At 39.3% G+C, this 25,010-nt stretch overlaps 1 protein-coding gene across 1 annotated transcript in view; it reads left to right on the forward strand.

The window, feature by feature from the left end:
- The first annotated feature begins 689 nt into the window (after window positions 1–689).
- Window positions 690–25,010, forward strand: part of TEKT3 (tektin 3) — a 32,506-nt gene continuing 8,185 nt past the window's right edge. The window contains exons 1-6 of the mRNA XM_090291503.1: window positions 690–789; window positions 7,687–8,294; window positions 10,639–10,722; window positions 16,711–16,781; window positions 20,247–20,390; window positions 23,255–23,477. Coding sequence (XP_090147629.1) covers window positions 7,716–8,294; window positions 10,639–10,722; window positions 16,711–16,781; window positions 20,247–20,390; window positions 23,255–23,477 — 1,101 coding nt within the window. The 5' untranslated portion in view covers window positions 690–789; window positions 7,687–7,715. The remainder of the gene's footprint in view (window positions 790–7,686; window positions 8,295–10,638; window positions 10,723–16,710; window positions 16,782–20,246; window positions 20,391–23,254; window positions 23,478–25,010) is intronic.

Genomic DNA, 25,010 nt, shown 5'->3' on the forward strand with positions numbered 1-25,010 from the left:
CTCACTTAGACTGCTGCCTGGAAGGCTGTCTTGAACTTTGACAGATCTGAGTTTTAGTACTAGCTCTGCCACTTGGTGTTTGGGTGAGCTCGCCTAAGTCAATGGGTTCTCCAAGCTCAAGTTTCCTCGGTAACGTGTAAACAACTGGCACGCGGTTGTAAAGAGGTTGCCTGGATGAACAGATGTAAGTAAGACACGTGGCCCAGCGCCAGGTCGAAATAGTAAGGGCTAGTGTTTACAGAAATATTTGCTAACGAGAGAGGGAAATCCCCAAATCCTTTCCTTAGGGTGACGAAGGTAGGGAAAGATCACTCGATAATCCATCGTGGGAGATCTGCTGGACAGAAAACAGGAATAAGCGTGGGGTCTTATCAGCATCCTGCACCTTAGGATGGGTCACCAAATTGCGCAGCTGGAAGAGTACCGAATCGGGTACCAGAGAGGAGACGGGGGAGGAGTCACCGTGGCATCTCGCTTGGGTTGTCCTTCACCCAGTTCACCTGTGGGACCGCGCAGGTCTTCCCAGGAGCGGTGGTTACTAAGCACGACAGCGTCCCTGGTAACCTGGTCCTCCAGCTTCCGTCGCCCGCCTTTCCACCCACCGGCCAATAGGTTCCCGGCGAAGCGACAGAGGCGGATATTGATTGGTCCGCATGTGTTGACGTCACAGAAAGGCGGTGCCAGGGCTGGATCTGTCGGGTCAGAGCCTCTGCGGGCGGTACGTGGTGGGTCAGCGACCCTCCTCGCTCACCCCCACTTTCCCGCCCCTCGCCCGGCACCCTCTGACCGGTGAGTGGTCTCGCTGGCTCCTCGCTGGGACGACCCTACAGAGGCCCCTAACCCATCAGGGCTCCGGCGTCTAACCTCAGAATTCGGGTGAGGTCGTGAAAACTCTGGAATTCCTACCCCCACTTTCACTTCTCTGCGCCCCCCCACCCCCAAATAAAAACCATATAAACCCATAGGTACCCTATGCAGGCCTTCACCCCATGCCTCCGCAATTTACGTTCCTGAAGCTTTGGAAGGATAAAAAGTTATTTCTAAATGAGGACTGGGAAAGGGGGCATCCGAACCCCGGACCTTCTGCTAACGCGTAAAATTTCTTACACCTGCTGGCATAGTGCTGTGCTTTTCCACTGTGGTGTTCGGGTCTGCAAACACCGTTCCTTGTTCTTCCTGCTTCATTAGCCAGGTCTACCAAGTATAGCCAAGGCGAGGGCAGGTTCGGGCAGCGTTCCTGAGACCTCTGTGCGGCTGCGTTCTCACCGCCCACGGCCAGTTCTGTTGTGCTCCGGCTGTGAAGCTCTCCCTCGTATTGGGACAGTTTAGAACAGGTCTCCCCCCACCCCGCCCCCCGCCCCTTTAAAAGTATTTTCTCCCTAGATACTTACAGTGTTCTGGATAAATAAACATTTTCTAAATGAGTAAAATTACTCTTTTGATCATTGTGAAAAAAGCAAGCAAATAATTTTATTAATAGGCAAAGTGTTTTGAGATATCTGATAAAATATTCTACTTTTTCTTAAGAATCTATGTACCTGTGCCTCGTTCAAAACCACCACGCAAAACCGTCACAGACACGGATGAGGCCTCCTATGTACCCTTGGGAATCCTGCGCCCCTCTCTCCTTCCCCACCTGTACCTGAGTACCAGAATTTAGTGTTTACTTATACTCTGCATATTTTATACTATTGCTCCTTATGTATTTATGCAAAACCCACTATTTAGTGTTATTCTTAAAGTTTACATAACGATATCATGCTATACACACTGCGCTCTAGGTCATTCATTTTAACAACATTTTTGTATGAATTTTTCACAAATTATGCACGGGGACTCCTGTTGGTGGACTTTTTCAGCCTTTTTCCTTTTAGAATGTATTAGAAACATGTTCTTGTACATACTTAAGTTTGTATTATATACATACAGTAGTCCCTCACTGTATCGCGGGATTTTAAAAAATATTATATTTAATTATTTATTGTGGATTTTTCGCTATATCGCGGGATTTTGGGTACTGTATATGTATTTATGTGTAGTATTTATGATTTTAATGATTTTTGCCTAAAAAGTTTCAAAATATATATAAAATATATAATAAATGATTCTAACGTTAAAAGAATATAAAATAGAAATAAAATACTGCACACTGTACTAAAATAAATGTAAGGTTCCTACTTCGTGGATTTTCACCTATCGCAGGAGGGGGGAGGGTCTAGAACGTAATACCCGCAATAAGTGAGGGATACTGTACTTGTTTGTCTGGGAGATAAATATCAAAACGTTGAAGTGCTGAATCGTAGGGAATGCGCTGTTTCACCTTTACTAGGTGGGTAGTAAATTACACTTCCGCCACCAATGAAGAGTTTCTTATCAAACTTTCTTTTTTTGGAAAGGAGAGATTATTCACTTTTCCCTCATCCTTATTTAATATGAGATATATGCCTAAAGATAAATTTTCTACTTTTAATTGGTTCCTCTCTATTTGTTATTTCCTTTCTTCTATTTTAGGTTCACTTTGCTATCTTTTGTTTTTCTAGCTAGTAAGATGAAAGAGCAGGTTATTGATTATAGTTTATTCTTATTTTCTAATGTAAGCGTCTAAAGCTATAAACTTGCCTCTCAACACTATCTTAGCTGCATTTCACAATTTTGAAATGCTGTGTTTTCATTCTCATTCAGTTCAAAATATTTTCCAATTTTCCCATGTGATTTCTTCATTGACCTGGAGGATATTTAAAAGTGTGCTGTTTAATTTCCTGCTATTTGAGGATTTTCCAAATACCTTTCCATTACTGATTTCTAATGTAATTCTGATAATGTCAGAGAATATAGTCTGCATGATTTTAATATTTTAAGTTTATTTAGACTTGCTTTGTGCTTCAGAATGTAGTCTACCTTGGTGAATGTTCTTTGTGCAGTTGCAAATACTGTGTAATCTCATGTTTTGGGCAGGGTGTTCTATAAATTTATATTAAGTCCAGTTAATTGTAGTGTTCAAATATCCTATGTATTAACTACTTTTCCATTTGTTCTGTCAATTACTGACAGATGTGTGTTGAAATATCCACCTGTAACTATGGATTTGTCTATTTTTTAAAATTTTAGTTCTGCCAGTTTCACTTTGTGTGTTTAAAATTCTTTTAAATATTTAAGATCATTTTGTTGTACCTCCTTGATTAATCCCTTTGTCCTATTCCTCTCTTTATCTTTGAAAATATTTCTTGTTTTAAAATCTATTTGGTTTGATAGTAATATAGCCACTTCTGTATTCTTTTTATTAGTGTTTCATAGCATATCTTTTCCCATACTTTTGTTTTTAACTTGTCTGTGTTTTCTACTTAAAAGCTTATTTTTCTTTATACAGCACATAGTTTAATATTGCTTTTAAAATTCATTTTAAGAATCTGTGCCTTTTAATTTAATTGTGAGACCATTTATTGTAAATGTCATCAATATGATTGGATTTTTATCTGTCCTCTTGCTATTTCTTTTCTCTTTATCTTAATTTTGTCTCTTTTCTAGTAATCATATGTCTCTTGTAAGTCTTCCATTTTCTCCTCTACACTATTAGCTTGTTAGCTTTAACTTCGTTTTATTAATTAATTAATTAATTAATTTATTTATTTATTTGAGATTGCTGAAGGCCAGCAGTTCAAAATTTTTTTGGTCTTAGAACCCCTGTATACTCAAAGAGCTTCAAAGACCTTTCGTTTAAATGGATTACACCTCTTGATATTTATTATACTAGAAATTAAAAATAATAATTCTTTAAAAATTACCCTAAAACCCATTGTATAGTAATTTAGATAACTTTTTTAGTTAAAAATCTGTTTTCTGAAACAAAAACATTAGTGAGAAGAGTGACATTGTTTTACATTTTTGGCGAAGTTCTTTGATTTCTATCTTAGTAGCTGGGTTCTGCACTGTCTGTTGTGAAATGTCATGTTACTTCTGGAAAGTTCTATTGTAAATCTGCAAGAGAATGAATCCGAAAACAGCAAATAGTATCTAAGTATTTTCACCTTGTCACCCTGAGAAGGTTTTAGATAAGCCTGTGAATTCTTGAGAACTGCTCTAAAGTTTACACTATGCATTTTAACTTATTGCAGTATATATTAAATTACATTTTTCATTTTAGTTATAAAATAAGACCCTTGCAATAACACATTCTACTTTGGCCCTACCATCATTTGTGTTATTATTACCATAGCATCATTTATTTCTATATTTAAAATAAACACCGTAATAAATTTTTATTATTTTTACTGTAAGCAATAATCTTTTAAAGAAATTTAAAAGTTAAAAAATTGTATTAGAACATATACTTATCACTTCTGACACTTCATCTCTTTGTTTAGGTCCAAGTTTCCATCTGGTATAATTTTCACTTTTTCCTAAAGAATTTTCTATCACAATTCTTTTAGAGCAGTTCAGCTGCTGATGAATTCTCTTGGCTTTTGTTTTTATGAAAAAAATTTATTTCGCCTTCATCTTTGAAGGATATTTTTACCAGATATAAAGTTCTAGGCTTATACTTTTCTCCAGCCTTTAAAGATGTTGTTTGATTGTTTTCTGGTCCGCGTAGTTTCTGACAAGAATTCTGCACTAATTCTTATCTTTGTTCCTTTCTAGCCATTGTGTCTTTTAATTCTGAGTTGAAGTTTTTACCTTTGTTGTGGATTTTTAGCAATTTGATCGTGATGAGTCCTGAGGTGATGGTAATGGTGGTACAGTGCGTGTGCATGTGCATACGTGTGTCTATTTATCCTCTTGAATTGTGTGGAGCTTCTTAGACCTAGATATATATAGTTCTCATTACATTTGGAAAATATGCAGCCACTTCAAAAAGTTTTGTTTTACTCCCTCCTTTTTATGACACTCCAAATACTTGATGTAAACCATTTGATATTGTACTATAGATTATGGAGGCTCTTTTTATTTTGCTTTCTCAGTTAAAAAAAATTCTGTCTTGGCTTGGTTAGATTGGAGCTCACTAATCTTTTCTTCTCCTATGTCTAATATGCTGTTAATCCCATCTAGTGAGATTATGCAAGTATATATTGTATATTTTATCTGTAAAGTCCATTTGGCCCTTTTTGAAGTCATCCTTGTCTCTATTACATTCTTGTTTTCCTTCAGATGCTTGTACACAGCTTGCTAGTGCCATCCCATCTTTGATATTAATAGGCTTGTTTCTATTGACCAATTTTTCTCCTGATTGTGGAGAAATGTCTGCTTCTTGGCATGTCTGGAAGTTTCTAATCAGATGCTGGGCGTCATGATGTTATATATTGGAGCGTCTTGATGTTGTCAGTCAGTTTAATTACTTGTGGAGTAGTCTGATCTCTGTGAGGTCTCTTTTTAAGCTTTGCTACAGTGAGTTTTAAATTCTGCATTCTAGAAATAGTTCAGCCCCATCTCTAATGAGTGACCTCTCTGGGATCTCCATGGAAAGCTCCAGCTGATTACCAACAACTCTCCACTCCAACTGGTACAAACTCAAAATGTGTCTCTGCTCTCTGTGAGCTCTAGAACTTGTTCAGCTAACAATGCTGCCATCATTCTTTGCCAAGATCTGTTGGATGTCTCTTGATGTATGAGCAGTCTATTACTCAGTAAAGACTCAAGCAGACCCCTGCATAGATTCATAAGCTCTTTTTCTGCCTCGTGTGATTTATTCCAGAATCCTGCTTCACAGCTCCAAGCCGTTTCAGTGCCCTGATTCTGATCCCCCCAGCTCACAAATGCTGCCAGGCTCTGTTCGGTTTTCACTTGTTTTCCCATCTGAGGGCTCACCTTATTTGTTCTCTTCTCTCAGAGATCAATGAAACTTTTTGTTCAATATCTGAAAACAATTTCATATAGTTTGTCTAGTTTTTATTTCTCTATCCTGGTTGGAGGGAGAGTCTATTTTGAGTTTTTGTGTATTGCATAGGCCATGACACTCTCAGTGTTTTTGATTAGTAATGACCAAAAATCAAAGACATCTTCATGCTGTTGTCCTTGATTCATTCTTCCTGAATGACACATGAGATGGTCAACTGGACCTGCAGCTTCAGTGTGGCCATAGAGTATTGTCTCATGTGAAACTTACCGCCCTGCATAAGGAGCTCTACATCTACAAACTTCAAACAACTGAGCTTTATGCTTCAGAGTCCAGATTCTGAATTATATCCTATCCCCAATTAAAAGAAATATCCCTGGATACTTTTGTAAACTATGTTGATTTTCTCAACTCATATGTCTCCTATGACTTCTGAACCTCTGCATCCTCACACATCGCCCTGTGGAGTAGATCACTGTGGTTCAATATCTGACAAACATAGATCCCTCAAGATTTCAACATAATAGGTTTTGGATAAACACATACTACTTCTACACTTGGAAATCTTTGCTTGCAGGACCAAATGAAACATTAGCTTTTAGATCCTTTACTGTCAACAATTAAGAAGAACCGAGTAAGAGTGGTCCAACACCACACGAAGCTTCTTGCTAAAAGAAAACTGACTGGATTATTTATTGGGGAAGGGGCTGGAACTTAGAATAGCCTAAGGTTAACTATGAGGATCCTAAGGTCTCAAGTAGTATACTTTGGGTTTGATTTTTCAAAAGACAGCATTTCAGTTTCAAACTCAAGGGAAGAACTGCAAGTGGATATTAAGATTTCTTGCTCACACTCTAGACATGGCCCAGATGGGTGCTGGGGACCAAGGGAAGGAAGAATTGAGAAGTCAGGGAACTCAGGTCAAGTGAAACACCCCACTGGCACTGGGCAGCCGTTTCATCACGTGTGGTCCAAGGGGATTTTTATTTGACCACGATTTTACAAATAGATTATTTTGTAGTTTGGATACCAAAGGCTTCAATACATAGCTATTTAAATAGGAAAAATCTGAAGAGACAACTATTAATGAACTGTTTACAGTGTCTGCTTCTGAGTTGAGTTTTTTGGGGGAGAGTGGATATTTATCTTTTACTTTCTATACTTCTTTGTATTACTAATTTTAAAAGTTGACAATTACTGAGCATTTACAATGTGCCCAGAACTGCGCTAAGAACAGAGCAATTTTACATACTTGAAATTGTCTTACTCAGTTCTTATATCCCTGTGGCTGCCCTAGAATGTCTATATTGGAAGTGCTTACAGGTGGGAAGTTATCTAGAGGGGGATCTAGGCACTTGCCTACCAACCACACTGCTGTAACCCAGATTGTGTATTTATTTAGGATGACTTGGTGAAGTGGGGTACTGCCAAGCAACCCCTTGCTACTAATACTGCTCATAACAATTCAAAGAAGTAAGTAGTATTATTCCCAGTTCAGAGATGAGGAAACTGAAGTGCAGGGAGATTAAGTAATTTGCCCTATGTTATGTAGCTAGTAAATACCAGAACCAAGATTTGAACCCCTATGTTTTAAAATGCAGAGTTCAGACACTTAATTTGAATTTGTTGTAAGACATTATTACTTCTTGTAAATTAAAAATATTTAAAAAATTCAAATAGCCAATCTAAAACTGTGATTTTTAATACACCTGGAGACACAGAGATGAAAAAAATTGGAAAATATGTATTAGGGAGCACTGCTACTAATACTGTCAGATGTGGCCTTTGATTTGTAAGTTTTCACCAAAGACTTAGTTATGTGACTATCTATTTTTACTGTTTTCTCCCCTTTTACACAGGAGAGATTTATAAGTAGTGCTTGAGCATCATGGAGTCTGTAGGTTCTACTTTAACGGCAACTTATGCCCACCCTAGACCAACACCAACCAACGTTCTACCAGCCATCAGTACCATGACATCAAGCTATAAGGACCGCTTCCCCCACTACAATTTGACCCACAGCTTGAGCCTTCCTTGGAGACCAAGCACATACTACAAAGCAGCCTCCAACTTGCCGAGCTTGGGCCCCTACTGCACCAGTTCTCAGAAGGTGTCCGAGAGCACCATGCTCCCCTTTGTCTCCAACAGAACCACTCTCTTCACAAGGTATACTCCTGATGATTGGTACAGGTCCAATTTAACCAACTACCAAGAATCCAACACTTCGTGGCATAATTCAGAGAGACTAAGGGTAGATACATCTCGCCTGATTCAAGACAGATATCAACAAACGAGAAAAACCCAGGCAGACTGCACCCGAAATTTGGGAGAACGAGTCAATGACATAGGATTTTGGAAATCTGAAATCATTCATGAGTTGGATGCAATGATTGGAGAGACAAATGAACTAACTGATGTTAAGAAAAAATTGGAGAGGGCTTTGTTGGAGACAGAAGCCCCTCTTCGGGTAAATATAAGACCTTATGGTAGATGACTCTGCATTATGGTTATAATCCACTGGTTGAGTAGCTGAGGTTATTTGTTGGTTGAATTATGTTTTATTTCATCTGGAACTAGTATCATGAATGGTAAGACGATTGCCATTTTAACACATTGTACAGAACAACCATTCAAGTAGAAAGAATTTTGAATGCAAAGCAAAGGTGGCTAATTAAAGGGACACCTAAGGACACAGAAGGTATTTAAGAGATGGGAAGATGTAATATCTTAAGCAGGCTGCTTAGTTATTGCTGTCGCTGGATTAACATAAACAATATTTGAGAAAAAAAAACACACAAAACCAACTATTGGTTTAGTCTGTGTTGTGAAATGCCTCCTTGCCTATGATTTCATTTCAGTGCTCATTGACATGATCAAATGAGACCTTCTTCAGAGGTGGAATAAGTCTGACAGGAAAGAGAATGGGACTGAGGTGAAGCTGGTGTGGTCACGGAGGCCACCTTGCAAGTTGACCACTGGCCTCTGACCAGGCTCCGAGTATGAGGGGCTCTCCAACCTCATTCTACCCACCACCATGGAAAGAGGACATGGTGTGTGTGTGTGTGTGTGTGAGAGAGAGAGAGAGAGAGAGCAAAGCTCATACCATTTTCTTCATGTTTGTATGATTTACTTCCCATGTGATAACCATTTGCTATAGGTGTTTATTATTACATCCGTAGTGCCAGAGGTTAGAGGATCAAGGAATAGAAGTCCAGTGGGTTGAGGAGTTTGTTGGAGACCCCTGCACACTGTTACTTCCCTTTTGTGCTCCTGTCCCACTAAAAACAAGCACACACAAATACAACCGTCAGAAACTTTAAGAAAGGTTGACACTAATGATGTCATTTTCAGTGAACTCATCATGAATTGGCTTTGGGGATTAGAAGACCTTCCGTTCTTTCTCTGTGCTCTGCTCATTTTGAATATTTGTTGGCTGCTCTACACCCCACCCCCCCTAAGCCCCCGCTTACTGTGAATGGTACGGAAAAGCGGTCCTTTCAGTGATGACTGCTCACAGTGAGATGTTCTAATTTGAATATTTTCCTATAATTTTTGTCCAGATGTTCTTGAGTGTTTCAACATTTACTATCAACATAGTATCAAAAGGTACTGATTAAAATTAAAGTTAGTCACATAAACAGATACCTCTCAAACAAGAAAATACAGATGATCAAGTCATATATGAAAAAAGTGTTAAAACTCAATAAAAATGCAAAATCAATGAAATAACCATCTTTGGCCTATCAAATTAACAAAAATAAAAATTGATAACATGCAGGATTGGCAAAAGTGCAGAAAATAGACACTTTCCTATATTGCTGGTAGGACAATAGAAAAACAGAAACTTGCTGGAAAGTGATTTAGTAACCCATGTTAAAATAACCAGAGTTCCTGTCAACCTGTTAAACATCTTTAGGTAAATGTAAATTGTACTGTTAAAAAGTTAAAGATTCACTCAAAGATTTTGTTCAATGATGTTACGTCTGAATTACTATGTGCGTACCATTATATTTTTAATTTATTTAAATTTAGCATTCCCAATCATCCCATATCATAAAATAGTATTTGAAACGTATTTTAACAATTACATAATGTTCTTTCATACTTAATGATTGTTGGCAATCTAAGCTGTTTTTCATTGGAGTCATTAACACATTTTGTCTCAAAGCATATTTCATGAATAGGGCCTATCATTTAATGTAAACCCTAAAATGTATGTAAAATTATAAGGACATAATAATTTCTGCTTTGTTAAAAACAAAAGAAACAGTGGTAGGATTATGGCCAAATCATCTTTTATTTTTCTGTATTTTTTCTTTTTAATGGATGAGGCAATTTATTTTGATGATATAATTGGTACTTCAAAAATAACTTTGATTCTGGCTACACAAATATTTTAATGTATTTAAAGATAATTATTTGTTTTTTCCTTACCCTGTAGAGAATATTTGGAAATAATACCTTGAAGACTGTATTTCTGGTTATTGAAGTATTTCTATAGAAGAAATTAATGCCAAGTAATTTTCTCAGATGCTAATTTGTGAAGATTAAGTAGATGCCATCTGCTTCATTTTGCCAGCTGTCCAAATTAAGAATGTTTTTGAACTACTTTGAAGGGCTAACTCTTTACTTTTTAACTACAAGCAGGGGTTGACTTAGTTGTCACGGTCAGTCGCAGGCTTTATTTCCAACAAAATGGCTTGAAAAGTTGGTATTGGAAGTGTTTGTTGACCTGCTTTAGAGACAGGTCATTCTGGTCAATGACTTGAGTCAGTCTGTACTAGTGGTTTCCATTATTTGTGTGTCTGTAGGTAGCTCGAGAATGTCTGTTTCATCGAGAGAAGAGAATGGGCATCGATCTAGTTCATGATGAAGTGGAAACAGAACTGCTGACGGTAAATGTGGGGAAAATGCTTCAACAAGAAACTTAGTGGCAAACATGTGTATATTGTATAGAACCAAAATGATGTTACATAAAGCCACTTATAAATAAGAAGTTAGAGTATTGAGTGTTTATAGCATTTAGAAAAGCTAACTGTTTTGGTTATAAAAATAATAGGTATTCATATATAGAATTTGAAAGATACAGAAAAGGATAAAGTAAGATAAAAATCACTTGAATTTCACTTACACAGAAATCACTATTAATTTGTGGTATTTAGCTCTTTTTTATTAATTATACTTAGGTAGCACCCAACTTAATTATGCAGTGTATATGAATTTGTAGTGTCTATGAATTTGATTAGGACTTTTTTTGTTGGATAAGTGCTCAATGCTGATTATTCTTAAATTTACATGTGGGAAGGCAGTGCTACTTTTAAAAAGACTATTTTTTTAAGAGCAGTTTTAGGTTCACAGCAAAATTGAGAGGAAAGCACATATACCCCCTGTTGCCACATATGCATAGCACTCCCTGTTACCAACACCTGCAACCAGAACAGTGTATTTATTACAATTGATGAACCTGCACTGACCCGTCATAATCACCCAAAGTCCATAGCTTACTCTCCGGGTTCCCTCTTGACATTGTAGATCCTATGGGTTTGGGCGAATGTACAATGTCATGTACCCACCATTACAGAATCATACAGAGCATTTTCACTGCCCCAAGAATCCTCTTGCTCTGCCTATTCACCCCATCCTCAACCCCAATAGTACTTTATTCATTTAAATATTAGATTGGGACTTATTTCCCGATATCATTATATATACTTTAAGATATTATTTTAATAATTACATAGTGTTCCACTATCACTTAAAAAAAACAATCAATTCTCTCTTCTTGAATACTTGGGTGGTTTTCCTGTCTTTTTTTTTTGTGTGTGTGTGTTTTGCTGCTATTTTAATAACATTGCAGTGTACAAAAATACTATTGTTAACTGTATGTATTTCTGGTTATTTCCTTAGAATGCATCTCAGAAGATGTAATTGATGTGTCAAAGGGTATATGCGTTTGGAAAGCTTTGGCTATGTAGCCAAATTGTCCTCCAGAATCTTACAGTTCCATCTGCACTGCTGTCTGACCCTCTCACTGTGCTCACTTCCCCCTCCACCAATTAAATAGGAGTTAGTTCTCAGTTTTCTGACTTTCACTTCCTAGACTTGCTCCCACAAGATCTCTGCCGTTCCTTAAGATTTTAGTCAGTAAGTGCCAGAGGCCCTTCCTAAGCTGCTTTTCCCCTCAGCCATATCCTCTACTAAGTACTAGTTCTACATCCCTAAGTACCTGTCAAGCATATTTGCATGGTAACTCATCTTTTGGTTCACATTCACAAAACCTAAAAGTGAATTTTCTTCTATCCTGATGCCTTCTGCCTTCTCCTTTCTATTGATGGTACTAAGGTTCTGCAGCTCCCATGGCTGGTCTTCCTGACCATCAACTTCTATACCTCTGTAGTCAGTTTCAGCTCTTGTACATGGTTCCTCTGGATTGTCTCTCACCTCTCTTTTTCATTTCATTCTCTCTACCATTGTTCTAAATCATCCTTTCCTCCTTCATAGCTGCTGAATGTAAAATCCTCAAATACCTTGTTGTCACTGATTCTGAGATGTTCTCTATGAAGTACATTATATGCCGCTTCTAATAACTCAACTTCATCAGCTTGCCCACAGACACAATGTGTTTCTAAGGAATTTTTTTTTAAACTTGGCTACTTTAATGTTTCCATTATTCTAGCTCTCAAACCTTCACCTGGTGAAGGTTCTTAAAATATTAGTGGTTAGATCCCACTTCCAGCGATTCTGATTCAAATCTGAGGCACTGGTATTTAAAATTGTTCCCCAAATAATTTAATTAACAGCCAGAGGTAGAGACTTCTTCTTTAAAACTATGAAATAATTGATAGAAATTAATGAGTATGTAAATAAATTATACTATGTTCATGTACTGGAAGACTTACGTAGTGTTAAGATGGCATTATTTCCCAGAATGACCCTAGATTCAGTATAATTCCTATCAAAATCCTAGCTGACTTGTTTGTAGAAATTGACAAGCACATCCTAAAATTTATTTGGAACTTCAAGAGATGCAGAACAGAAAAATAATATTGGAAAAAATAAATAAAGTTGGAGGATTTGCACTTCTTGGTTTCAAAACTTACTACAAAGCTACAGTACCTGAGACAGAGTAGTGCTTGCATAAGGATAGACATAGAGATCAGTGCAATAGCATCTGAGAATCCAGAAATAAACCTTCACATTTATGACCAGTTAATCTTCAACCAGGGTGCCAAGACTATTTGAATCAGAAAGGGCTATTTTCTTCAACAAATGGGGCTTGGACAATTGGCCATCTACACGCAAAGGACGGAAGTTGGACCCCTGCCTCACACCATATTAAAAAAAAAAAGTGGAGTCAAAATGGATGAAAGACTTACATATAAGAACTGAAACTGTAAAACTCTAAGAAGAACACATAGGCATAAATGTTGGTGACACTGAAATAGGCACCAGTTTCTTAAATCTGACACCAAAAGCACAAACAACGTAAGACAGAAACAGATAAACTAAACGTCATCAAAATAAAAAACTGATGATTCAAAGAACATCATCAACAAAGTAAAAAACAACCACAGAATGAAAGAAAATCTTTGCAAATCATATATCTGATAAGGGACTTGTATCTAGAAAATATAAAGAAGTTTTACAACTGAAAAAAAGAAGGTCAAATAACCCAGTGCAAAAGTGGACAAAGGATCTGAACAGTGAGTTTCCAAAGAGGATTTACAAATGGCTAATAAGCATAAAAAAATGCTAAGCAACATTAGTCATCAGGGAAATTTAAATAAAACCACAGTGAAATGCCACTTCACACCCACTAGGATGGCTCTACTAAAAAAATATAGATAGTGACAGGTGTCGGTGAGAATGTGGAGAAATCAGAACTCTCATACGTTGCTAGTGGGAATGTGAAATGATGTAGCTGCTTCAGAAAGTGGTTAAACAGAGTTACCCTATGATTCAGAAATTGTACTCCTTTGTGCTTACTCAAGAGAAAAGAAAGTATATTGCCATACAAAAACATGTACATAAATATTCATACCAGCATTATTTATAACAGCCATTTAGAAACAACCCAAATGTCCATCAACTGATGAATGATAAGTGAAACGTGGTCTCCCCATGCAATAGAATGTTATTCAGCTATGAGAAGAATAATGTTATGATACATTCTCCTACATGAATGATCCTTGAACAAATCATGCTAAGTGAAGGAAGGCTGTCACAAAGGACCACCTAGTATATCATTCCTTTTATATGAAATGCCAAGATTCGGAAAATCTATCAAAACTGAAAGTAAATTAGTGGTTGCCCAGGAGAAAGAGCCTTGGAGGATTGGAAACAGGGATAACAGCTAAGGGGTATGTTCTTTCTTTGGTGAGTAATGATAATGTTTTAAAATTGGTTCTGGTGATGGCTACACAAGTCCAAATATACTCAAACCCATTGAACTGTGCAGTAAAATACATGAATTCTGTTGTATGTGAACAATAGTTCAGTAAAACTATATTTAAAAAATCCCACTGCTTTAAATGTAAGTATTTTCTGTGGCAGCAGCAGACCTTGCTTTACCTCAAAATAACTGAGTCTGCAATTAGAGTGCCTTAGTCATTGCCAATCAGTTCATATAGGGAGGTAGTCTACTCCAGGTAATGACATCAGCATATCTTTTATTTTTGCCAAAATGGGTGTCACTCTAAAAAAATAACTAAATGAATATTTAAAAAATAAATTAGCTTTAAAAGGCCTGCTTTTGAAAAATGTGGGTGGAAAGAAATATTTTCTCATAAATTTTGTTGGCTATTACAGTCAGTGGTATTCACCGAATTCTTACAGAATGGCTTCTCTTGAGGAATTGATCAGGATATTGGATTGAAGGCACCTCCAGACCAAGTTAACTTCTTGGAATCTGAAGCCAAATGAATCTTTGGGTGTAGAGTAAGAAATAAATTATCATTGGGGACAGTCTCAAAGGTCTTTGGCTTTAGGCATTTAGAGCTTTCTGCCTCCAACCATCTGACATTATTACCATCTGACATTATTTAAATTCAGGTAATAAAATGGTTGTTGAAGTATTTTTTAATAAACAAGGGTCTCATTAAGTGTATTTTTTCACTAGAAGTCCTAGGAATGCCCACTATGTGCATTGTCTACACATATTATAAAAGCTCATTAGGATTTTGGGTTTTAAGTGGTGTTTTTTTAAGCCTTACTTCATGTATCTTTTGCCAACACACACACACACACACACACACACACACTCTACAAGCCATGAAGATGAAGACTGAACAACACTAAGAACTCAGACTGATGCACAGCCTACTGTGAGATGCGTGAGGAATCTTTGCTACCTGTAGGGGCAGGGGAACCTTGATAATGTGTTGGGAATTTAGTTTTTTACTTACGTCATTAATCCAGAGTGTCAAATAATCAGCCAGTAATTACTGAAATAACTCTTGGTATGTTCAATATTTTCATGTTAAATATTAAACAATAAAAGATAAGACTATATAGTTGATTAATAATTAATATTGAAGGACTTTATAATCCAAGCAGCAAAGGCAGAAAGCAAAAGGGGCTGTTTAATTATTTGATAGTTTAACAGCAAAGAAATAATAAATGTCTATATAGCAAAAACACCATGCACAAAATATAAAGGCAAAGGCCAAACTATAAAAAATAAAAACCATTATATAACATATATGGCACATGTGATGGGAAAAGATTGACTTTTAAATGTAAGAACACATCAGTTAATTTTAAAAAACCAAGAGAAAAAGAGGACACACGTAGGAACAGGTGGTTCACAAAAGGAGAAAGTCAAATGATGAACAAATACTGAATCATAATATTAACCCACAAACGCCAGCAAGTGCGCTTTGGGAGGTCCGGTGACATTGGCAGAGACTGAGAGGAGCCGTAATGGCTGCTTGGTGTGCGAGCTGAGGAAATGCGCACTCATTGGTTGTCGGAAACGGGCCCGGCTTTTCTGAACGGCAGTTCGTCAGAACCTTGAGAAAAGGCATACTCTTCGACGATGTCTAAATATTTACTGAAGCTGTTCATCACAGCATTGTTTAATGTCATGAGAAAATGTCCAAGTTTAAAATTAAAAAGCAAATCACAAAGCAGGGTGTAAAGTATGGTCACTTTTCATTGGAAAAAGTGGTAACAATGTCGTGCACTTTTAAAATGTTTTCTTGGTATTATTTTGAATTCCTAGACCTTCTAATGTGAACATGAATTTCAGAGGAAGGTAAATGTTTATTTTAAAAACTCTGATACAACACATATTATATACAGTGCACACAACCACAGCAGCATCAGAACGCCACGTGTGGTCAGGTAGAGCAGTGTGCCGAGCCCAGGGGTTTGCACCAGGCCAGGAGCTGGGCTGCAGGGCTCCGGCAGGGCAGCGGCGGGAGGGGCCGGCAGCCTCCGTACGGCCCGAAGAGCTGGGTGTGTTGGAGGTTACATGCACTGTCAGAGCGAAGCCCCTGTTTGACTGCCCTCTTTCCCTCCCTGATTTACTTTGTCATGGAAGAATAGTTAATATTCAACCTTGCACATCACCAGAATTTTGTTTGCTTGTTTGTTTAGAACCAGACATAAAAGTTTTTAAAAACCCTAAGATTTTTCCCCTGTCCTGACTTGTTCCATAATATAATTTCCCTACAGCCCCATAAAGAGTGAACCTCGGCCCGCTATTTAGATTGCAATATTATGAGTGCATATCTGTAAATAAGTAGATGTAAAGTTGTTTGCTTCTTTTACTCCAGTTTTCCCAAGGAGTTTTCCTTTATCGATGTTTTGTTCCATTGTTGACTTTGAATGCTATACTCAATAACGAAGACATTAATGTGTGGTTTTTTTCAACCGAGTAGGAAGTTGACAGTATCCTGTGTTGTCAAGAAAGGATGAAGCTACATTTGGACAAGGCCATCGCCCAGCTTGCGTAAGCGCTTTCCCTCTCTAGGCAACGTAGTCTACCGCGAACCTGTGCTTTCATGCCTCCCACTCAGATTCCGCTTGGCTTCTTAGATGAGAATGTCTTACGTAAGGGTACACGGACACACATGCATGTGCACACGTTTTTATTTGGAGGTAAGATGAGCACTTGGAGTACTTGCTTTGAACTTCTATTTGAAAACATAATTTGAGATGCCATGGAAAGGATTTCTGCCTTCACTTGGAAGTTTCTTTTAACTCAAAAAAACTTTTATTTCTTTGATAAGAGACTGATTTGCATATGTTCAGCCCAAGAGTTGGAAGAGTAATACACTGGGGTGCACTTCTATGTTTATTTTTCATGGCTCCTTAAGGACTCAGCCTTCCCTGATTTCCCAGCACATCCTGGTCCATGCTCCTTCCTGCTCCCATCACATCATCTCAGCATTCATCACATCTACTGCATTGTAATTTCTCACCCACCTTATTCTCTAACAGGATACAGATTTCTCTTTTCTCAGCAATAGTAGACACAGGGGACTTGAGAGGGGGGAATAATAATCAAAGAGAGGTATTGAGTAGTGATAATAGCTGTCAACATAGAAAAGCTGCTGCCTGACATGAATAGAAGGTCAATGTTCATTCAGTTATGGCCACAGGAAGAAGTAGTGTTGATATCACACAAGGAAAGAATGATTCTGCTTATATCAATGTTATCAAGGATTGCGTGTGATATACCCAAAGTACTAAGTGTTATAAAAGTGTTGGTATTTCTTCCTTAGTTTGCCCACCCTGCCCATACCTGTGGGTGAGGTTCAGATGCCTGAGATAACTCTTGAACCCTGATTCAAAATCCTCTTTGATTCAGAAATTGGTGACAATAGATAAGAGATTAATTAAAGGCGACACACTACTCATGGTATATTTAACTACAATTTTACTTAAAGCTTAAAGCCTGGGCAGTATATTCCAATATTAATTTCTAGTTTCTGCTACCCAGGAACTTCAGAAACACAGTTTAGTGTGATTCAAAAAATTGTTTCTGTTCTGTTTTCTTCTGGTCCAGTTCCTGAACCCAACCTTCTTTCCTCATCTAAAACCTGCTGCCCATGTCTGTGTCCTTTGCTCCTCTCGCCCAGATTGCTCGGCCCTGGAACAGCCACATTTTCCTATCAGTCCCCATTACACACCATCTCAGTGCTGGTCCTAGGACAGGCCTTTGCAGAAAGTCCTGTTTCTGCATATGCTCTTGTTTGGACTCTCTGGTGGTGATCCTTTAAAGATCTTGGCTTTCCTTTAATACATAGTGGGCAAAATGCCTCCCTCATTTCCTGGGGTGGCTTCCTCAGGATGTGTGGGAGGCCTGAATCCCTAATGCAGTCCCTGGGCTTGGTCCAGCCAAGGTCATGGCAGGAGGGTTTTCTACTCCACGTGTCTTGGGAGGAGCAGTGAAGCACTTAGTTTAGATCTTAGCTGAAAATGAAATCTCATAGGCACCAGCATGGTGGCCAAGATTTTCCCCATGTTGGGCTATAAAATAGGTTGACGGGGTGCTGCCTCCAGGACTTTCCTGGAGATTCTGAGGCTGGGTCAGGGTGGTCAGGAAAGGAAACCTATGGGGCATCCTAGTCCCAGACAATGGATGAGAAAAGCCTTCTAATCCTTGAGTTGCAACCCACACCCTGAGGTAAGAGGCAGAACAGAGACATAGCAAGGGGAAGAGGCTTTGTTCCCTTGCACCCTTGGCCCGTGCGTGCTGTTCTAGAACTCTCAAAATGCAGATGACTTGCATGCTGCTACTCTCATTGGCACCTCACAAACAATAATAAAAAAAGAGGTTTGACAGGTCAGGTGATTTACCCAAGGGCACAGGCTCAGTTAAAGGGAAGCTGCAGCTAGATTTCATCTATTCAATTCAGTGCAGGCTTGACTGAGTGGCTCCTGCAGGCTAAGACTATTTTGGGGTTCTGGGAATATGGAAATGGTTAAGATCATCCAGTGGTTCTGCTTTTTCAAATACTATCTATGTGCTAATGCTTCCCAAATTTGTATTACTAGCCTAGAACTTTCTCCCAAATCCCAACAACCTGCTTGGTACCTCCACTTTGATGTTTCATGGACAAGCTCAGTATGTCAGCTGAACTTCTGGGCTCTCCCCCAGCCTAGCCCACCTTAGTTGATAGAATCCTGCTATTCCAATTACGGAGCTTCAGCTCTTTTGTCTCACTGGTGGCCAGTCTCCTGGGAGATTCTCTTGGGTCCATCTTTAAAACATATTCAGGATCTGAGCATTTCTCACCTCCTTCACTGCCACCCCTTGGTCCAAGTCATCAACATCTCTCACCAGGATAACTGCACCTGTCTGCTCATGGGTCTCCCTGCCCCCTGCAGTCTGTTCTCAACCCAGCACCAGAATGGCCCTCTGAATTGTAAGTCAGTCACCTCTCACTTCACCGGAAGGAAAACCCGATGCCTCTCAATGTCCATCAAGGCTCTGGGCGATTCAGTTCTCCCTCAGCAAGCCTTTGCTCAAACATCGCCTCCCCAACAGGTCCCACTTGACTCTCCTATTTAAAATCACCACTCACATTCCTGATCCCCTTTTCCAGCTTTGCTTTTTGCAATGTCCTGCTAACAAACCACGTGATTTGCTTATTCTTTATGAGCATTGCCTGTTTCCTCCCAGTGGGATGCACACTCCTTCAGGGAAGAGATGTTCATTTTGTCACATTCAAGGCTTGTAGAACAATGTCTGGCATGTGGTAGGCACCCAATTATTTGTTGAATGAATTTACCCATGATAGAAGATAGGCTCACCCGTCCCTGGTGCCCACACACTGGGCCTGTCTCTTTGGTAAGGAGCTGCCAGGTCTCCTTTCTGCTTGGCAGGGCAGGAAACACCACGCACCTAGGAGCCCAGGAGGGTGGCCTGGCTCCATCCATTCCTGATTTTCCCCCAACACTCTGACTCCTGCCCTGGATGCTAATCTTGCCCCTTGATTTCTGTCTCCTGGACTACTTCTCAGGCCCACATGGCCACAAACTGAGGCCACCTACAGCTAGAGGCTGGGCTATAGATGCCTCATAACTTCTTGTTGAAGAATGGAGGAGGAAGGGGTGAGGATGCAGAGGCTGAGAAGGAAGATGGGGGGGCGGCGCAGGTGTGGACGGATCACACTGAGCCAGTGTCCGCTCTGGAACAATTGGTGCACTAGGAAGAGGTCCTGTAGTTCTGTTTATCTACAGCTCTTCTCTCCACCCATGGAAGGGGCATTATGGGTAGGCTTCTAACCACTCACATGTGGGGGGATCTCCGCGGCAGGCTCCTTTCAGTGGGAAAGCTGGACGGTGTATGAAGGGCGAGAGACCGGAGGGCAGTCCTGCGTGGGTCCCACACAGGAGGGCAAGCACTCTTCCTCTCACGTACCTGTTGCCCACGCTTGGAGCTCCATGTCCTCACTCTGTGTTGTAGAGCTAACCGAGCTGCCCAGCACGAGCTGGAGAAGGACCTGGGGGATAAACAGAGGGCTTACCAGATTGACGACAAATGCCACCATCTGCGAAACACATCGGAGGGCGTCAGCTACTTTCGCGGAGTGGAGAGGGTCGATGCGACGTAAGTCAGGCACATCCCACTTGTATGATTTTGATGTTATTTAATTTGTTCTCCCTTCTTTCAACATGACACAGCTTACCAGCTAAAGCAGAAGATGTGCAAAGGTAACAGGCACAACTGCTTTGGACAAGTCTTCAGTAAGCTTTCATGTTCCGCAGTCAGGCCTGGACACTTGCATTGTGCATTCTTTTGGAAAAGAGTGTTTGTTATTTATATTTCTACCTATGAAAATAACACCAGCTTGATGCAGAAAGTCTAGAAGACACAAGCGTAAAGTGAAGTGTTGCCTGTGTCTGATGCCCTGGGCCCAGTGGCGTGCTGACTGCTTTTATTATCACTGATGGTTGGACCAGGGGCTTTCTTTGCCAGGCCCTTGCATGCAATCTTGGGTTCATGGTCTTTTCTAGTCACTCCTGCCAACCAACCTGATTGAGGTGAAATTCACCCACAATAAATGCATTCAGTGAAAATGTACATTTATAGATCTTGACCAATTTCGATGCCTATGTAACCATGACCACAATTGAGATAAATAACATTTTCACCTTCCCCGAAAGTTCCCTTGTGCTCTTTCCCAGACTCATGCTCCTTTCCCCTTGTAAAGTGAACATCAAATGGATTCTCTCCTGTGGGGCTGGTCACCCCTTAAGCAGCCCCCACTCTTAGCGCTCCTGTAGTGGGAGCAGTGGACATACCAGTGTTGACTTTTAGATTCTGCAAGTGTAGATCAGACTCAGCCTCTATATGTTGTAATGCTCCCCATGCAAAGCCTCACTTGGCTGGAAGTGAGCAGGAAGTCTCTTCCTCTGCTCCTTCCAGGTACAGGGTAGGCTGGGAAGGGACCACGCCCCTGACGACTTAGCCCTTTATAAAGGGTCTCCTCTATTTCCAGTATGAATCCTTAGCCAGCTCTTGTAGAATGACAGGGTATGGATTCTATAGGGTGTTATTTTGGGTCATCGGAGCCTGAGCTAAAGCCTCTAACCAACAGTAAGTCTTGTTTGATATCCTATTGTATCAACAGGTAAAGAAATGTCACCCATAAGCCTACCAATGTTAACAATGAACCATTAGCCCTTCAAATATCTTTCCACATGTGTAGATATCCATTTATGTTTTTAAATAATGGTATTTCATGCATGCTGTTTGAATAGCATGTTTGACTTTTCACTTCATGATATATCCAAAACATGGTTTGTGGAAATACTCTTCTGCAACATCAGTTTGCATGCTATTGGGTTACTTTTTAAAATGTAGCATGATTTGCTCAATTATACCTTTGGGCATTTAGGCTGTTGCCAGTGATTCAGGGATTGGCATGAATATTGCTACGCATGTTTGGGAGCATTCTTCCCTTTAGGGTAACTTTCTGTAGTGTTTGAGTCATCATCACACACGGCTCATCAGCACTGGAACGACAGACACTTAGCACGGCCCCTGTGTGAGGATGATGCGGAAATTCGGGAAACATTCCTTTTGTGTTTTTATTTCTGGGGATGTTTTGTCCAACAGAGTGACTATAGTTAATACTGTGTTGTATATCTGAAAGTTACTGAGTAAATCTTAGGAGTTTCATCAGAAGAAAAAAAATGTAATTATGTGTGGTGATGGATGCTAACTAGAATTATTGTGCTGATCATTTTGAAATATATACATAATGGGGACACCCAAAAAACCCAGAATTTATTTATAAAAAATTGCATATTTAGTCTTACATGTTCAAACTTCAGTCACCTTCAAAGTCCTCTCCATTTGATGCAATACACCTCTCGAGACTTTCTTCCACTGCTCAAAGTAGTTTTTGAACTTGTTGATTTTGATGCCTTTTAGTGTTTTTGCCATTTTTAAAAATTTCACTTCTTCCACATTGGCAAAATGTTTCCCTTTGAGGACTTTTTTCATCAGGGGAAACAAAAAAGTCACTCGGGGTGAGATTGGGTGAATAAGGGGGGTGGGACATGGTGGGTCATGCTGGTTTTGGTCAAAAACTGCTGAACACTCAGCACGGTGCAGGCAGATGAGCTCATAAATCTCCCATCAAGAAATGGGTGAACTCGTTGAAAGAGTCTTCAAAAAGAAAAATCCACTGAAGCCAAACACAGCCTCTCACAACAACGCCAGCTGGTACACTGATCCAGATGGTTCCTAGAACACTCACTTAGTGGGGGAGGCCTGTACTACAAGGGGCCCACCCTCCAGAAGAGAATTCTGGCTTTTTTTGGGTCCCACGTGTATATCAAATAAATATGTTGTATACCTAAAACCAATACCATGTTACATGTCAATTATATCTCAATAAAACCATTTCTAGAAGTGGCATTTCTGCGTTGCACATATTTGACGGGGTCTTGGTGCATGCTGACCTTTTTCCCTCCAGCATGGTCGTACCAATTCAGCGTTCCTACCTGCAGGATATGAGAGAAACTTTCTTTAGGCACGCTCACCAGCAAATCATTATTCTCGTCACGCTTTGCTTTTTTAATAAAAGGGATATTAGTATGTTGTTGTTTTTATTACTACGTTGATTATTCCTGTGGTGGAGAATTTTTATATGCTTATTAACTTGGTGTGACACATTTGTAATGAACCTGCATACTCTTACCCTTCATCAATCTTTCTCCCCCCACGCCCCAGGCTGGCAGAGGAGGTAGTTTATGCTTTGGACTTACAGAAAATTGGTTAACAGTGAAATAAAGAGCAATTAAGAGAAAATTAAAATAAGCTTTTTTTCTGATGTTTACATTTTGTACAATAAAACCAAGATCAGTGATTTGGGTTCTCTTGACCAGGAAGAATGATTGCTTACAGACCATTTAGGCCAATTCATCATTGTCACCTTTGTCTGGTTCTACTTCCTTTCTCAGGATCTCAGTGCCCGAGACCTGGGCCAAATTTACAGATGACAATATTCTTCGATCTCAGAGTGAACGAACAGCCTCAGCCAAACTAAGAGATGACATTCAAAACCTCTTGGTTGTGACTGCCAATGAAATGTGGAATCAGTTCAACAAAGTAAAATTGGCTCTCACCAATCGCATTGCTGAGACTGCAGATGCTAAAAATAAGATTCAGATTCACTTAGCAAAGGTAAGTCAGGCACCGGTGGTACCCCTAGCCAACCTGGATGGAGAGGGCAGGGGCGCTGGGACCACAAATCTGTCACCACTCCTGGAGAGATGCCAGAAGGCACACGACCTCCTGGCCATACAGACTAAGAGGAAAACAGTACAAAGTGCACCATTTATTTTAGCAAAGTAGCCAGATGTCAAATTGAAATTGGGATCTACTGGTTTTGGGAACACAAAGGATGCACTATGTAATAAAGCTTCCCAGTATTTTTAACAGAAACAAAAATATTATTAAAACATAATGAATCACTGTATGCAACTAGGATGTGAATTTATTAGAACATATGGTAGGAATGCTTTCTGTTAAATTATTTCAGGCGTGTTTTTTCCCCCTGGAATACAAAACCAAATACTGAAAACTATTAGGTAGTTCAAAGTGTTTTTGATATTGAACCTTTTAAGTGCTCTAAGTATAAGAGTTTTACAACGACAATAAAATAAGGATTCAATCAGAATTCATATTTCAATATAATCAAGGAGTTCTTCTTCTCCTTAGTATCCGTCCAGGAGCTCTTATTATTTGTGCAGATTATGCTGTATCTGTTTATCACTTCCTTTTCTGAGAACCTTGTAAGTCATGTGTGTTGCTGTAAGGTGACATTACCCAACTGAGGGCACCATGTTTTCTCCGGGTGCAGCCATATACCTTTCCTTCTCGTGGTGCCTTCTTTGGGCACCACATATTCATTGAGTCAGACTGTGTGTTACCCACTGTGAAGGGCAGAGCAAAGCATAAAATGTATTAGGTTGGCTAAAAAGTTCATTTAGTTTGTTTCCGTATGATCGCTCTAGTGGTGCCTAGTTGTCTTTAACTTCATCCGAAACAAGCTTGTTAGATAGTATTGTGACAGCTGTCATATCAGCATGCATTAAAAAAAACTTATCAAAATTGATTAATTTTTGTGCAGCTATTTTAATATTGAATATGGAAGAAAATATGCAACATTTTGGTGTATTATGATTTATTATTTCAGAAAATGTAAAAACACAACTGAAATGCAAAAAGAGATTTGTGCAGTGTATGGAGAAGGGGCTGTGACTGATCAAACATGTCAAAAGTGGTTTGCGAAGTTTCTTGGTACTATTGACATTTTGGCCAAATAATTCTTTGCTGTGGGGCTGCTTTATGCATTGGAAGATGTTTAGTGGTACCCCTGATCTTTATCCACTTGAAGCTGACATACTTGGAATATCCAAATAAATAAAGGTATTATGAAAATGAATAATGTGTTTTATTTTAGGGAAAAAACTCAATGGACTTTTTGGACAACCGAATAGTTTTTATTCCCAGGAAGCTTATATTTGTGGAGAGAAAATGCATACATACGAAAGGTCATGAATAATTAACAACAGTAGAAAAATTATAAATTGTGGTTGCCAAAAAGCAAATACAGGAAGTGTTTTGGGGAGAAGAGTAAATGAACATTACAGGTGAATAACAGCTTGAACAAAGCCTTACAGGGGGCCAATCAGAGTTTGAGTTCAGGCCTGT

This window comes from Furipterus horrens, unplaced genomic scaffold, assembly GCF_987537825.1.
Source record: "Furipterus horrens unplaced genomic scaffold, mFurHor1.1.pri manual_scaffold_11, whole genome shotgun sequence".
Taxonomy (NCBI): Eukaryota; Metazoa; Chordata; class Mammalia; order Chiroptera; family Furipteridae; genus Furipterus; species Furipterus horrens.